This window comes from Dermacentor silvarum, chromosome 6, assembly GCF_013339745.2.
Source record: "Dermacentor silvarum isolate Dsil-2018 chromosome 6, BIME_Dsil_1.4, whole genome shotgun sequence".
NCBI classification, from domain to species: Eukaryota; Metazoa; Arthropoda; class Arachnida; order Ixodida; family Ixodidae; genus Dermacentor; species Dermacentor silvarum.
The window spans coordinates 150,118,344-150,132,420 of NC_051159.1; the positions used below are offsets into that span (position 1 = coordinate 150,118,344).

At 48.1% G+C, this 14,077-nt stretch overlaps 1 protein-coding gene across 1 annotated transcript in view; it reads right to left on the reverse strand.

Annotated features, from left to right (window-relative positions):
* Positions 1 to 1,927: 1,927 nt before the first annotated feature.
* The window catches only part of LOC119456226 (zinc finger protein 1-like), a 166,072-nt gene continuing 153,922 nt past the window's right edge, over positions 1,928 to 14,077 (reverse strand). The window contains 5 exon segments of the mRNA XM_037717872.2: positions 1,928 to 9,758; positions 10,814 to 11,006; positions 11,683 to 13,116; positions 13,118 to 13,411; positions 13,413 to 13,538. Of these exon segments, the coding sequence (XP_037573800.2) occupies positions 9,556 to 9,758; positions 10,814 to 11,006; positions 11,683 to 13,116; positions 13,118 to 13,411; positions 13,413 to 13,538 (2,250 nt within the window). The 3' untranslated portion in view covers positions 1,928 to 9,555.

The following is a 14,077-nucleotide window of genomic DNA, read 5'->3' on the forward strand; positions in this document are numbered from 1 at the left end:
GAACTTGCGTAGTGGAGCAGACTACGTCATTTACGTAGCCATATTTTACAGGCTGTACAGACATAAAACATGAGAACTTGCGTAGTGGAGCAGACTACGTCATTTACGTAGCGATACTTTACAGGCTGTACAGCGATCATTCGCACTCTCTGAAGAGCCCTGTGCATGCGCAGAAGCTACTTGTTTGCTCCGATTGCTCCATTCGTGCTTCATAGTGTACTATGTAATCACAGAAACTTGCTAACTAGGAATACTAGGATGTGAACATCGTTTTATATTAATTGTGATAATGACTATTCATTATTCGAAAACTATTCGAAAAACATTCGATATTCAATTCGATTCGATTCACTTCTGGCACTATTCGATTCGTATTCGATTCGGTCTCGAAAATCACTATTAGCACACCCCTACGAAAGTCATATCCTAGCCACTTTTCGCAACCGTGTGCAACGTTTATATTTGTTTCTTCCAACACTCATTGTACTCGTGAAGCATTACAGATAGCGATAAAGACGAAATATGCTGATCGCACGCGCTGTGGGAACCGGTTCAAGTACAATTTTCCTTTTTTTTCTTTCTTTATTTCTTTGGTGTTTGCGAGCAACGCCGTTCTTATTTAGCAACCATTTGCCGGTAAAAAGACAAAAAAAAAAAAAACAATATGAACTTGGACATGTTTCAATCGGGCAACGCCTTGCTGATCGTAAACTTAAGCGCTCTCACACCGTAGACACTTCTGACTGAAACTATAATCTATCGCACGCACTACACACCAAGCCGAACTCATCCTACCCGATATTTTAGCTCTTTTAGATGACCGCCGCCTGGTGATTATCATGATAATTTACATACTATGACACATACCCACATCGGGGGATTGGCCAAGAAGCGGGCGGTACATATCTTGCCAACGACAACTACCTCTTTTGAATATGATCGTCTCGTGTTGATGATGATGATTTCCGTACTAAGACGAAGAAGCGGGCAGTACATTGAAAATAAAGAAATTATCAAATGCTTCGCAATCAATGTACGCCATGAATGCATGCGCCTAGATCTCACATCATTTGTGTGAGTCTGTTCTAGAAATTTGTCTTACCCAGCCATCATCTTACTCTCCTACATTGTGTCCTTGCCCGGGTTGACAAAGCTGCAAAGGAAGCTGCTGTCATGACGAAGGCAAGCACCCTTGGGGCATTGTTGGCTCCAAGGTCAGGATTATCCTGTTCGACCATTGATGAACAATGGACGTCTTCATCATACAGTGACCACATTGTCATTTTTCAACCATGATTTGTATGTGTCTAATATTTCGCTTCTGTCAGAAATAATTGTTTAAATATATCCCTGAAAATTTTCGTTAGTTTTTATTTTGTATCATCATTCAATATTGCCTTTAAACTGCACATAGGTGATAATTTACATTTTACTTACTTTTGGTTGCAATAAGTTGGGGATTGTGATCTGTTGAATCCCAGAAAGTGTTTAGCTTTACATATGTTAAAATCATGTTTAAAAGAAAAAGCTAAATTAAAATTTTGTGCGATATACTGAAATGCAGTATATCGTGACGAGACTTCCATTTGTCAGCACTTGAAGGTGACTAGCAAACATCTCGCTCAGTCGAAAGTAAATAGGACACAAGGCAAACTTTAGTATTCTTTTTTGTCCTCTGCCTTGGTCAGCGGAGATGCTATGACAGTATTTAACACACACACACACACACACACACACACACACACACACACACACACACACACACACACACACACACACACACACACACACACACACACACACACACACACACACACTCGCTCACGATTATGCTCTAAGCCGTGTTCAGCTTCACGATTGTTCAAGAAGCGATGCAGCGTAATGGCGCTGAAGGCCAGCCGAAAGGAACAGTCCACACAGTAGGGTATCAGTTGGTAACAAAAAGCTTTATACAAAATATAAATCTTACACATACGACACAAAATAATGAAACAACAAAAACTAAAAACCTGTGCACATCATTTTATGCACGGGGGGTGATGCAGAACTCAGTAATGAAACTTCGGGCAATGCACTTTCCGTCGTGTGCGTGTTTTTACCATTTCCGTGGTTTAAAGCGTAAATGACAACACCACATTTTGTCGACCCTGGTACGAAAATGAAAGCAAAAGTTACTGCAATAATGACAACGTCATCAGTGAAGCTCAGGGACTTGGAAGAATCCAGGTTGAAGAAGTACATGCTTGTTCTCGGCCGCAGATTCCTCGTTCTCTCTGAAGTATTCAGATAACTTTGTTACTCATGTCTGGTATCCTGTTTCCAAGGGTAATCACAGTGTAAACATCAGCACTGAACAATATTCGTTCACCAAATTCCAAGAATCTACAATTGGTGGCACAGTTTACGGAAACGGTAGCACGTCGAACTCTTGCCATTTTCAGTCGCGGCATGTTTTAAGCGAAGGAATGAGCGAGAGCCAATCAGCATGTTAGTGACTCTGGCGAAACATTTAGAAACCAGCAATAACCACATCCGCATCGTATAATTAACTAATAAATACAACTCCATCAAATGGCATTGCAATAGCACGGCAGTAATACAAGTGTTTCCATTCGTTTTGAATACAGCTGAACAAGACCCAATAGCACAGGTAACCACCGCAAGTGGCGCGGAGCCACCACCTGAAATCAGTAATCAGTGGAGGCAACTGTAGGCGCATCAAAAAAGAAGAAAAGCGACATGCGTGTAAAATCTCCAAGCGTTCTGAAAATTTAAAGGAAATAAGAGGCACGCAGCCAGGATGAGCCGGCGCTAGAGCACGAATCGCTCACGAAAAACAATTGGGATGTTGGCCACAAAGTGCTGTGGTGAAAAGCTGCCTTCAGGTTCAACAAAACACGGGAACATTAGTGTGGAGGTCCGTTGAACGTAGTTACCTTTGTCTGAGAAAGTTTACGACGCCACAGCACGCCCACGTCATGTGGACGCCGCAGGTTGTGAGAATTAGTTAGATTTGCCCACCGGTTAAGCTGGTCACGTCAGGTTTGCGAATTTCGCGAGCGCATAGTAGCAAGGTGCCAAATGACCAGTTAATCAGTAATAGCACACGCATTCGTTTTCAGGAGCATTATATGTTCACTTTAGTGAACTGCGTCTAAGCATGGGCTTGCACTAAAGCAACGCACCTTTTGGTATGCAGTAATTAGCATAAAACTCGAGAGCAAGAGCTTCTTTGGTCATATTTACCTCTAGCACATATATACACACACACACGCAAAAAAGACTGTTTTGATGAAGTTGTTTTCTTTGGCACATTTCTCTTAATTACCCTGCTTAAATTATGCCCTATACGAGGCCAAACAAACTGCTGACTGTCTGAATGCGAAGTTTGGCAGTTTGCACAAACAACTGAAACATGTACAAGGTTTTGGAAACGGTGTAAAAGAAAACATCACAGTGTCATTTCTCTTTGGCACCGAAGCACTACGATTTGGCATGTTTTGGCACGTTTCGTCGGCAGACACCGCACATAGTCATGTTCATGTAATACTGCACTTTGAATATCTTCTCTGGTAGATCAGGAAGAAATGAATTCGCTTACATTCTCCCTACGCGCATGCGTTAGTTACATAAAGACAGACGAGCGAGCAAAAAAAAAGCAGGAAGAACAAGATAGGGAGAAGAAAAAAAAAGAAAAAAAACACCCACAGTGAAGGTTTTCACGTGCCACTCATCCGTCAACACTTGAACATACCTCGGCACGTCATTACGTTTAAAAAACAAAATCTAAAGCAACAAATTCAAGAACTTTTGAGGTTTACTAAACTGAAACGAACGAGATGACGCTACGGGTCATCACAGATCGTCGCCATAGCGTCGATGTTCGCTGAAATTTTCGTTGTGTGCTACTCTGTCAACAGACTTTTTACCTTGACATGGCTTGACGGACGCGTGATTGACAAGAAAAATAATAATGCAGAGAAACAGAAAGTAAGAAACGATAATCAGCTATATTACAGAGTGACTAGGTACACTCATCAATCAGGCTACAATTGTGTACGCCCAATGCTACAAAAATCTGATTAGTTCAGGAACAGAAAAAACTAATTTCAACGCTACTCAGAAAGACAGGAAGATCGACAGAGAGGTACCAATATGAATAATAACACGCGTAATACGGAGATGATATTTCCGGCCTGCAAATTGTTTTAGGAAACATGACTTCACGAATGCACATTTTTCTAGTGATTAATTAAATCAGCTGCCTACGACAGAAGGGCACACTTGCTGCAATCGATGCCACTTCGCCGGACCATTCTAAAGACAGAAGCAATTTAGACTCAATAGGCCTACTAGGAACCATTTTTTTTTTTTTGTTCTTCAATCAATGATAGCCAGGTACGCACGCTTATATAGCTCTGGCTTCAGAGGAACCAAACTGATCGGCGCCACCATGGTTGTTGTATTAAAGAATCTCTGGTAGCGTCAATTTCGAAAGTTGGAACAATTTGCACACGAAATTACATCCCCGCAGAAAACAGTGGTTTCAAAAAAAAGCGGACTAGAAACACGCTCGATAAAACGAGGCGGAGGTCATGTCAAGGAAGCGAACTCATAAGGTGGCCGCAGAATTCTGCGTTTCGATGAGGATCGCCCAATGCACCCTGTCTTCTATTCTCCAAGATGACGAGGCCGAGGGACTGTGGCCGATGGTATACATTGATACTGTAAATGGCATATATATTGCACGAAGATACCCACCTCCACAGAGGGTGGGGCAAAATAAATGAACGAACAAAAGGATGCCGACAATGCGCAAAGCAAAGGCAGAGCTAATTGCTAGGATGCGAGAGATTAAATAGGAAAAATTGAAGCCCGTGCCATGCGCGATTAAAATAAAGAGATGTGCTAGAGCGCGACCGTTCCTGCGTAGGCTGCCTGTGATTCGAAAGCCTTCTTCAGGCATACTTATATATACCGACACTGACCAGGCCACCTTCGCTTTTTTAATCGACTTTAACCCGTGGTTAATGGTTAACGCGAGTAGGAGGAAATGCGGCGCGGAATCAAGTCAGGACACGAGAATGAAGTCAATGAACGAAATCGAGTCAAGGAATACGAGGCTCGAACCGATTCCTTTTGGTGGAACGGTTCAGAAGAGTGGCCACCGATGTGCGAGTCCCGAAAGGTTCGTGAAAGCGCTGGCAGATGAAATAGGCGACGCATGCGTCCAAAACGAGAATGCGAGAACAACACAGCATACGCCCCCACGAGGTACGTCACACGGAACGGAAAGAAACGAAAACGACTAAGTGTTAACTGACATAATAGAATACTGCTGAAACAAAGCTCAACGCAACGACAACCTGCATTGCGGCGTTTCGTTCGCGTATGTGTCTATATACAGGGGGTGGCCGCAGTCATCGACGCTTTGTCGAAAGACCAAGCCTTCTTTGGTATGCACTCGCTGTATGAGACTTGTGGAAACAAGAAAATTAATAATACAGAAAGTAGGGAAAGCTTGCACAATGACATTTACAAAATGCGCGTTGCGATTTGCTCGGGCAGAGAGGCACAGCCTGTGTCGTCAGAACAACCCTACACTGGTGACCGCGACTCGGGCAATACGCCGTTTACTTGCGCCTATTGAATTATCGGTGCCCCAAAGAGTTCGCAAGTGAGTAAAACTTTTAAGATTATAGTCGCCAATTGGGGAAATACAAAAAATTTGAAAACTAAATAAAACAAAAATTCAGCCTCGACTTGATTAGGGTAAACGATATTTCTCGTTTGCAAACTTTAATGCCGCTTTAAGAACGAGCAAACTCAAGCCAATCCAATTCAATAGCTTTGAGTGTTGCAAAGAGCGCCACGAAAGCCCGACCACCACTTCCCAGTAGAGAGTTCCGATCGCGCATTTCACGGCCCGAATACATTTGACAAAGACTGTACGAGCGCCGCTTTACCTAATCTATACTCTGCAACAATGTTCGCACGACACATGCGGCTCACTCGTGGAAATACGCGACCCGACGGAGGACGGCAACAACTGTACAGCAAAGAGCGTCAGGTTTTCAGGACCGTGCACGCTGGACATCGGGCGTCATTATTAACGCGATAGCGTTAAGGGCCCCGTGTCGCAGAAAATCCGGCGTCGGCAACCGGCGTCGGCGTGCGATGCGGGTGGCGGAGAAAATCAACCCTAACCACCCGGACCGCGCAGGCCGTCCACGTGGTGCAAGGTTTTGGTAAACAAAAAATTGAATTTCTCACAGTGAAATCCGTCAGGAAAATGGTAAAGTACGACTTTACCACTCGGCGTCGGATTCGCCGTTGGATTGTTTACCAATCGGCGTGGGATTGTAATTTGAATGTACGAGAAAACCTAATTCTGCTACGACGAAACACAAACCCCTTTTCCAGCATTTGTACCAGACCTACAGCCACGCGTTGCGATGCGAACGGGTCCTGATAACGCTATCGCGTTCCACTCTTATTAAAGGCGAAGCTTAAGCGTCCTCCAATTTTTGACGCGGTATTGACGACGACTCTCATTGACCACTAACTGATGCTAAAAACTCTAATTGTCGCACGATTCGCTCAATAATACTGAATAAAGCTTGGCTTCTGCGAACAACCATTTAAGAAGCACATCAGAGAGAACGTGCCTCTATGCCTCGAGACAACGCAACGCTTGTCGAAACGTAAACGAGAGCGAAAAAAAAAAAAAAGCAAGAAAGAAGGGAGCGTAAAAGATTCTGCTCCCTCAAATTGGCACAAGCTTCGTGTTGTTTGTATGTATATGTATATATAATATATATATTCATATAATATTTATATATTTATATCTTCAAATATGCGTGAGAAGAATACGCAGTGAGATTGCATTTCTGACGCGGGCCCTTGCGCATCTCTCTCGACGCGTCGTACCAAGTCGCACCACTTCTATACACGTTTCTCTAGAGTATGTTCAACTGCAGTGACAACTGCGACTGCGCGATGTTGCTGCACATATGAAACAAATTCTTCGAAACGAAATGCCAAATACGCGAGAAATGAATGACGCATAATGGAATCTTCTATGTACACGAGTTCATTGCATACCACTAAATGCCAGTTTGCCTCTTTTCTTTCGTGCTGCTTGCAACTGTAGCTCTTCGGAGGACAAGGGGAAAAAAAAAACAAGTGCGAAAATGGAGTAAGCTCCTTGCGACTTTGTATACTTGAGTCAAGAACGTTATAACAAACCGTTACCGCTCTACAGATGGCGCCACTGCCAAGTGCGCATGCGCGGCACGGTACAGCTACAGCTGTACACAGCGCTCAACATGCAGGAAGAGTGGCAGTAACGTTATGTAGAGCAGTAGCAGTTGGCTACGTCGTTCTAGAACGGGGAAGTGGCGCAGAAAGTAAAGAAAACGACTTGATATCCTGGGTTCTTTGGCTTTCGAGGAAATTGCACGTCAATCCCGATGAAAACGACTAGCCGCGCATCAGTTGACTAGTGCCAAGCAAAATAAGTGATAGCGGTGCTGAACATTGTTCTCTTTTGACGTTGAAACCATGACAACTGTCGGATTACGCTGTCGATCGAAATGTATTCGACTGGCAAAAAGAAAAGAAAGATCACAAAACTTTTTCGCGATAAGATGCAAAGAAACAAAAGAGAAAACCTAATGAAGCACGTTCGAGGTTCCGGACAAGTAATGATTTCAAAAGTTACCAAGAATTATAATGCAGTAAGTAGACCGCGAGACCAAGAACGTGCGACTAACGAGTTTCGTTGTCTAAATGCACAGCTGCACTCGGCAAACGGCTTGCACCGACATTTCGAGGAGGTTCACCACAATGTTGCTTGGTGAAAATAAAAGAAGAAGAGCTCAACGTTCACAACTTTCCTGGGACGCGCATGCAACCTTCCCATTCTGAACAAACGTAAAAGTCGGCCACGCAACAACTGTGACTTCGTCATGCATCATCCCAACCGTGCTTCAAAAAAATTATTAAAAAAAAACCAGGTACAATGTCGCAGCTGTCACCTGCGTCTCAATAATTTGAACACACAGAACCAGCAACAAAGCCGACAAAGAAAAAAAAAAGAAGAGGAGAAGGAGAAATAACGCGAGTAGCTCGGCACTCGCTGATGATTAGGACTTTCCTACGCGACTCCGTAGGCGCTAATAGTGGCGTCTTAAATTGAGAATATTCCAGGAACGAAACAACAGCGACGAACGTCTCGTACAAGCCTACCGTGAAGGCATAAACGAACGGTCGTCGAATAAAGCAGCCAAGACGACTAAAGCGCGGTAAACAGCGAACACTCACTCGCGCACACACAGGCGCGCGCGCACAAGCACATTATTATGCTCATACAAGCGCCGAAGGGTACACTTCAAAGAACGCTTGCGAACAGCATGTATACAACACTATAGCACAGCGTAAAAACAGCTCTTTCTGTGTTAGATGTATCAGCGGAGAGGAAAGACAGCGATTTAGACGGAGAGAGGAAACCGAAAAAAAAAAAAAAAAAACAGAAATTACATAGGGAGAGAGCGAGTTCTAACAACGTTCGTTTGGGCAAAACACGCCCTCAGTCAATCAGTCATGCCCACTCTTAAGATTACACTTTTGATCCCGTGAAGCTGCTGCAAGTCGTAGGCGGAAACGAAGTGAGCCTCGCTTGTCTCTTGTTCGTGGAAAGGATGGAGGGACGAGGTGTCGAGAACGCGGACCTGCGGCTGCCTCGGAGAGTTACCGATAGCCTGGAGACAAGCACGGGTCGGGGCGACCGGAACAGAGCAGTCATACTGACAGTTACACTCTCAAGTTTGCGGTCACACACGCGCTCCATTCGCGCAAGAACACAAGCACGCATCCCTTGTCTTCAAGATCCGCTTCCGGTGCTGGTCGAACGACTGTCTCGATAGCTGTCGATGTCAAGGAGAAGTGCACCGGTGCTTCGCGCAGGCGTCGACCCTTGCCAAAGGAATCGCGCCGCCGGAAGCAAGCTTGTCAGGAGCGCGACGGATCGTCCGGTGTCTCCCTCCCTGGGCACGAGCACGGCTTCAAACGCCGGGGCGTCGCGCGGTCCACCACGAAGCATGGCATCGCTAGTTCAGGCCTGAACACCTGCGGCGGCAAATGGGAGGAAAGGCCCGTCCCACGGCTTAGGCTACAGGAACACCGTCGAACGAAGCTGACGCGAAACCTTGAACCCACGAAGAACTCTGTCGACGGAGCAGCGGCTGCCCTTTTCCACACTCTCGCTGAGTCCAGCTCACCCGCTCCTTGGAATGCGTTGACAAGTGCGCCGATTTCTTTCTTTTCGCCGAAGTGTGGACTGCCCCCTCAGGCCGGCTGCTTGTGCCCACTGCAGGTTTTGAATATGCCGTCCGCCACTGCACCGAATCAAGGTGCAGCGGGAAAGGCGCGTGGCTTCTCAGGATCAAGCAGCTGGCGCTGTTGTGCCGCTCAAACCCCCCGGGTTCGGAGGGTCGCGCCAGGCAGACGGGGCAGTCCTCCGCTGGAGGGCGAAGGATGGATACGGCGCTCGCCCTACTTGCCGTTCTCTCGGTAGGGCTTGCAGTAGCTGAAGCGATGGTTCATGTGCTGGCTGTAGGAGCCCGAGTGGGAAAAGCGCTTGAGGCACTTCTGGCACTGGAAAGGCTTCTCGCCGCTGTGCAGCCGCTTGTGTTCCGTCAAGTGGTGCTTGTGTTTGAAGGCCTTCTCGCAGACGTCGCACTTGTGTGGTCGCTGGCCTGCAAAGAAGCAGAAGCTACAAGTTATGACTTCGTCGGCGACCAGCACTATCTATGCGTTCGTGTAAGACCGAAGCGACTGAGGCAAGTTATTGCATGATTAGGCGTGAAAAGGGCGGGAGCAAGGGCAGTCACGAAAGCTGGGAATACCGAGGTGCCGTTGTCAGTACAGCGACAGCAAGCTAGCTCTAAGTAGCGTTGTGCAATTGAGACGAGGTCCTTTATCGTGAACTGCCATCGGGGTCGGTCCACTTGCACTCTTGATTACACTGCCCGGATTAGACTTCTCACTCCGCTAATTCAGCGCGTGGAGCAACTAAACACTGGCGTACTGACGCCCAGCGTAAACGTCACAGAAGAATGACAGCGTAACAATTCGAGCACCGGCAAGTGCCGAAATGCAGCTAGTAATCTAAGCAGAAGATAAGACTCAGATTAAGAAGCGCAAGAAGTACGGAGCCCTGAAGATGCGGCCGTCTATTGAAAACAAGGAGATGAGGCGAGCAGACAACGCGACACGTAGGTTCATGTACAGAGCCGTGCGCACTGTATGTGCTGACTTTATTATTAGAATTGTGTGTCTTGCATGATAAACCATTATTTGGTAGAACTCTATGGCCAGACTTTAGCGCGAGAAGGGTTACATGTTCTTGAGCATCATTCCTCAACATGTTCAAGTTTATATGCTGCTTCCTTGCTATTTACCTATACTTCACAATTCCGGAAAAGTTTCGCCTTGCCGCTAACAAACACGACGCGGCACATATTCGCTATGTTTACCCCACAAGAAAGAAAAGAAGAAAAAAAGAAAAGGAATACTCAGCACGGACTGCGTCTTAGCACTTCTACTTCTCCGCGCGGAGTAATGGATACTGCATCGTATCCTTAAAGTTAACGCTCGCAGTTTCACATAGCCTGCGGCAGTGATAACTGTGATAAATCCTTTAAAACACTGATGTTAGCGTGAAAAGAACTTCATGGAAGAAAACTAAAACGGAAGATTACGCTACAACATGAATGTCCATTCCTCCAACGAGGGACAGCTGATCACTGACCTGAGTGTTCGTATTTGTGCCTGGCAAGCGAGCTCTGCTTGCTGAACATCTTGTCACACTGGTCGCAGGAGAACATGCCTTCTTCCGAGGCGCTGTCGCCCTTGGCCGAAAGCTTGCGTTTCTTGGAGCCCGGGTGGCGTGGGTCTTCGTCATTCGATGGGCAGTCATCGTCCGCCAGGCACTCCGCATCGCCCTGAGAGTGATTGAAAAGGAGCACTCTTAGTAGTCGCTTTAACATATACACTAGTCAACCAAGTCATGATGGGCTCGCAATTGGCTATGCACCAGCTGACGGCTACTAGCTAGCTTCTAGGGACGGCTCTGCAAAATGTCCCTTTTTCCCCCGTTCCACCTAACAGCCCTTCGAGTCGAACTTTAATAACGACGCTACCATTATCATCGTTTGTCATTTTAAACAAACTCATCCGTTAGTGCCACTATTTTGAAAACAATACGCCATCACAGATCAGAAATAAAATACAAGCGTTTCCCTGCTTTCCTTGTCCGTATGTTTATGACCACATATACTTCCATACGAGTTGCAGCTTCAAAACAGAGCTGCTTAAAAGTGCCACTAAAAGAATTAAGCAGAACAGTATAACACTATAGGACCCAGACGGCACTAGCTCACTCTGTCAGGAAGCTAATTCTCCCATCTCATATCTACTCAGGAAATCGACAAACTTCTTGATAGAATAACGGAGCGCACTGCAGAAAGAGAAGGATCGTGGTCAGCATGGAACAATAAGGTCATCACAAGTGCTCCCGTATAGAAGGGTGAGAACCAGAAAGTAAATTATTCGGCGTATACCACGTTAAGCGTCACGAAAACTGGAAACAAGTCAGTGAAGCAAAGTAAAAACGCTCACCTGTCTGAAGTTTTTCTTCCGGTAGCACTTGGGACTGCCGGGTTCTCCGCTGCCGTGGTCATCTCCGTCGCCGTAGTACATCGGCGACGGCAGCATCTTGCCATCCCTGAGGCCGGAGGCGTTGTGCGAGGGAGGGCTGTTAGTAGCGTCGCGGCTGTCCGATGACGTCGATGAGCGCATCAGGTCAGCGCTTGTAGGCGGCGAGAGCGCCGAGTGCGGGGATGCAAGCAGGAGCCCCATGACGGAGCTGGGTTCCTGCGGTGCCGACGGGTAGCCGTGGTGATGCCTCTCCCGGAAGGAAAAGTCGCGGAACCGCTGCAAGTCGGCCTGCACTTCGAAGTCGAGGCCCTTGAGAGCCGACAGGGCGAGGATCCGGTTCGCGGAGGAGGACAGAAGGGGGCCTGCCGAGTGAAGCATGGCAGCTTTGAAGTCTTCGGACGCCGTGTAGGGCCCCAGGGGACCGCGAAGCGACGACGGCGACGACCTACGCCGTTGCGAGATGTCACCATTAATGAACACCGCGTCGTTCTCTCTTGGTGTAGAAGTCCGCGGAGACCTCTGGCTTAGGTTCAGAACCTCGCAGTCGCTTTCCGGTTCCGTGTGACCGCTACTGAGAGCGCCGTTACTCCAAGGTGTATTTGAACCGGAACCGCCGCCAAATGACTTGACCGATAGGTCTAACGGCTGTTCGGATTCCGCCAGGGCTGGATCCGATGGCTGCCCGTCCGGTAATGACGCACCACCGTTAAGCGCCACTCCCAGCGACGTGTACGCAACCGGTAGCAGGGAGCCGACGATGTCGCCGGTTTTGGACGCGGGAGACGAACCAAATGGCGGCGACGACAGCTGGCGAGACGGGGCTGAAGACGACCGGGCCACCGCACTCTGAAACCAGGCGTGCACGGTCCTCGTGCTCGAACCAATCTCGCGCGCGAGGTTGGACAGCTGGTCGCGATCCGGCGAAGAGTTAATTACGAAGGCGGCCTGCAGAAGCATCTCTCCCCGTGCCGATATAGTGTCCGGTCGGGGTCGCCTGCCATCCTCGCCGCTGTCATCGTCGTCGTCGGTCATGTCGCTTCCACCGGTCGACTCCCGACCCGACTCCTCCCTCGCCGCCAGCGACGGATGGGGATGAGGAGCACCCTTGAGATCGGAGTAAAGGTTCCGGTTCACATCCCGGCTGGCGGTGCAAGAGTATTGTTCGTGGTGGCACAGTGCCAGCGGGTTGTCGAACGTGGCAGCCTTGCAGTGGACGCACGAGTACTCGTGCCTCGACGGTGGATCGTCGCGGCTGGCCTGGAGAGGAAGAGGACCGGCGCTCAGTAGGCCTGGGAGCAGGCCGTTCTTCTTGGGCGGAGGTGGTGAAGACCCGTTGCTGCGTTTGGCAGCAGCGGCGTCCATCAATTCGAGGAACTTCTTCACGGCGTCGGCAGTGCGGCGGAAGTTTGACGTCGCCGTTGTTGGCCGGCGACGAGGCCTTCTCCATGGCGGCGCTGCTGGCCTGCAGCATTTGGGCCACCTCGCTGAACGAGGGCGGCAGAGTGGGTAGGTGGTATTGGGGCGGAATCGCCGAGAACTGGCTGGCCAGCAGGTGCTGAAGGGTGAGCGGAGACGCGTACGAAGGCAGGAACGGTGGCGGAACGCCCGGTTGGCTCGCAGAGGATGGCGAGCGGGCGGTGTAGTCGCCAGGAAACGGGAAGCGGTCTTGGAGGTAGGCGCTCGCCAGGGGTAGACACGGACACTTCGCCGCCGGCACCGAACTTTGGAATGATGGGCCGGAAGGTGTTGTTCTGGGCGCCGCCAGTGGCACCGCTAGCAGCACGCTGCCGCGCCGCCTTGGTGTCCATCTTGCGCACCTGCAGAACGAATCGACAGCACTTTATAATATCGCACAGTATTTAAACACCTGCAGTGAAGAGAAAAGCGCGCATCTTTCGAAGTACGAAGCGATATAAAGGCAGAATAACGAATAAGGTAGAACTAAAATAGAAACGATGTTCTGTCTGGCCTACTGCCACGGCACCTAAACGTAAATAGATGTTTCGTTGGTTTGAAATCGCCTTGCTTCCCTCGCGCACTGATAAAAAAAAAAAAAAAAGAAAACGAGAAGGCAGGGAGTAACGATGGGAAGAGAAAGCGCTATTTGCCGTCGCTATACAAGGATCAAGCAAAGCGCTCAGAATGCGACACTCACATAAGCGAACAAGTACGTCTTTGTCGCCGTTGCCCATATAATCACTCATCCGCCAACCATGTCTGGCGCGCACATAGGTATTGGAATAACAGCGCAGACTTATCATAATAATGGTCAGGCAAGTACATGTCAGCACAGCAGCGCATACAAACGCGTGACAACGAGAAAATATATCAACATATATTATTCTAAATTCCTCGA